At 40.1% G+C, this 1,882-nt stretch overlaps 1 protein-coding gene across 1 annotated transcript; it reads right to left on the bottom strand.

Moving 5' to 3' along the window:
* Window positions 1-263: 263 nt before the first annotated feature.
* On the bottom strand, window positions 264-1,002 carry LOC123440779 (mulatexin-like). The gene is made up of 2 exons (XM_045117327.1): window positions 891-1,002; window positions 264-782 (listed from the first exon to the last, which is right to left on the bottom strand). Exons 1-2 carry the CDS (start codon window positions 952-954, stop codon window positions 418-420), a joined length of 429 nt encoding a protein of 142 aa, XP_044973262.1. The 5' UTR covers window positions 955-1,002; the 3' UTR covers window positions 264-417.
* Window positions 1,003-1,882: the final 880 nt, after the last annotated feature.

Below are 1,882 nucleotides of genomic sequence, written 5' to 3'. Positions count from 1 at the left end.
GGCTCCTTTCTTAGCTTGGGACATGGAGTTCTTTTATAAGTCATAGTCTTCTAATATATCATGACCGTTAAATGTTAAATCTAATGGTTAAATTAATTTTAATGATGTGAATTAATGTGGAGGAATTAAAGGTGCATCCAATTAGTAAATATAAGATAATATATCATGACCGTTCAATGTTAAATCTAATGGTTAAATTAATTTTAATGATGTGAATTAATATGGAGGATTGAAAGGTGCATCCAATTAGTAAATATAAGATATAAGATATAAAAAGATTCATTATTATTCTCACACAATCAATATTATGCATATGTAAGACAAGCGTTAATTAATTCCTCTCTTATTAAAATCATTTGCCCACTGGTTGGCAGTTGGCGGTGGCTTCTTCTTGTTGTTGTCTCTCAAGGGCGGCTCTCACATGTCACGTTCATATGGGGGTGGCGGCGGCTTCTTCGTAGGGCCTTTGGATGGCGGCTCTGGTAACTCGGGTTCAGCCGGCGGTGGCTCTGGCACGTCAGGTTCCGACGGCGGTGCCGGGCCTTTGCCGCATGGGAATGTACACATGCACTTCTTTTTCTCCTTCTCCTTCTTAGGTGGTTTGCGAAAGATGCGATTGTCGTTGTCTTCGTTTAGCTCATCGCCAACAAGTGACTTTTTACTGTAGCAGAACCCACCCTTGAAGTGCTCTTTGTGACAGGTCGCGGTGCAGCGCACATTATTGCAAGGGCCTTTGCCTTTGTACAACTTGCTAGGGGACATGCATACCCGAGCCTCCGCACCTGCGTGGCATAGAATTAACGTGTGCACCAAAAAATTATATTAGCAATTGTTTCATCAATTTGATCTTAACTTGCATGGGATTTGTAAAATCTACTATATGGACTTACAAAAGGCCATGAGGAGAAAGGCCAGCGTGAAGGCAGCGAGCATCTGGGCGCCTCTGAACGCCATGGCCAAGTGCTGAAAAGAAGTCGTTCGAATGGTGGTGTGAGGAGAAGAACGGGATCGAGTGCTATTTATTGGACCCCTCTTGGCTCTGCATTCAATGCTTTAGAGTATATGGAAATCCAAATATTGGATACAAGCATTTGTGTAATGTCTTAGAGGATATGGAAATCAAAATATTGGAAACAAGCATTTGTGTAATGTCTTAGAGGATATAGAAATCCAAATGTTGGATATAAGCATTTGGGTAATGTCTTAGAGGATATGGAAATCCAAATATTGTATACAAGAATTTGTGTATTGTATCTATCATCAATAATTAATCATGTGTATCTAATTATACGCTTCTGCTATCTCAAAAAAGAAAAGTTCTGCTGCCTCTCAGCGCAACTACATTGATGGCAGTGTAAGAGCAAAACACAAATAATATTTGCCTACTCATAATTGGTTACGTGAAAATATTTTCTGTGAGAGTACTAATCGTGGAAAACAAATTCTATTAAGGCCATCTCTCATGCAAAACGCATACAAAGGTGCTTAGATAAAAGAAAAGATATGGCTATATCTCAGTCGACGGAGACTTAATGAAGTCTCAGTCAAGTGCAAAATGTGTAGGAAAGAAGAAAATAAATAATTACATGGATCTTCATGTAAGATCTAACGAATAGAGCATCGATTAAGAGTTCACCGAAATGAGAATAAGTAAAAAATAATTGCCGAGCACTTTGTGTTTCAACGCCCAGATCAAAAGGTCGTGGTTGGATGGATGGTTAGAGTGATAGTAGAAAACATGCCTTTAGACCGAAGCATTAGTCCCGGATTGCTTTTGGACCGGGACTAATGCTGCCACTAGTCCCGGTTCATGAGGCTAGGATTTAGTCCTGGTTTATGAGGAACCTAAGACCAACCGGGACTAAAGAGGTGGTGGCAGGCT

Source organism: Hordeum vulgare, chromosome 3H (genome assembly GCF_904849725.1).
Source record: "Hordeum vulgare subsp. vulgare chromosome 3H, MorexV3_pseudomolecules_assembly, whole genome shotgun sequence".
NCBI lineage: Eukaryota > Viridiplantae > Streptophyta > Magnoliopsida > Poales > Poaceae > Hordeum > Hordeum vulgare.
The sequence above is the reverse complement of the archived record's forward strand: the minus strand, read 5'-3'. Positions and strand labels throughout refer to the sequence as shown.

Excerpts from the sequence above, each read along its gene's own strand:
- LOC123440779 (XM_045117327.1), bottom strand. The coding sequence starts at position 954 with ATGGCGTTCAGAGGCGCCCAGATGCTCGCTGCCTTCACGCTGGCCTTT. Across the intron at positions 783-890 it reads CTTTCTCCTCATGGCCTTTT|GTGCGGAGGCTCGGGTATGC; the intron begins GTAAGTCCATAT and ends TATGCCACGCAG.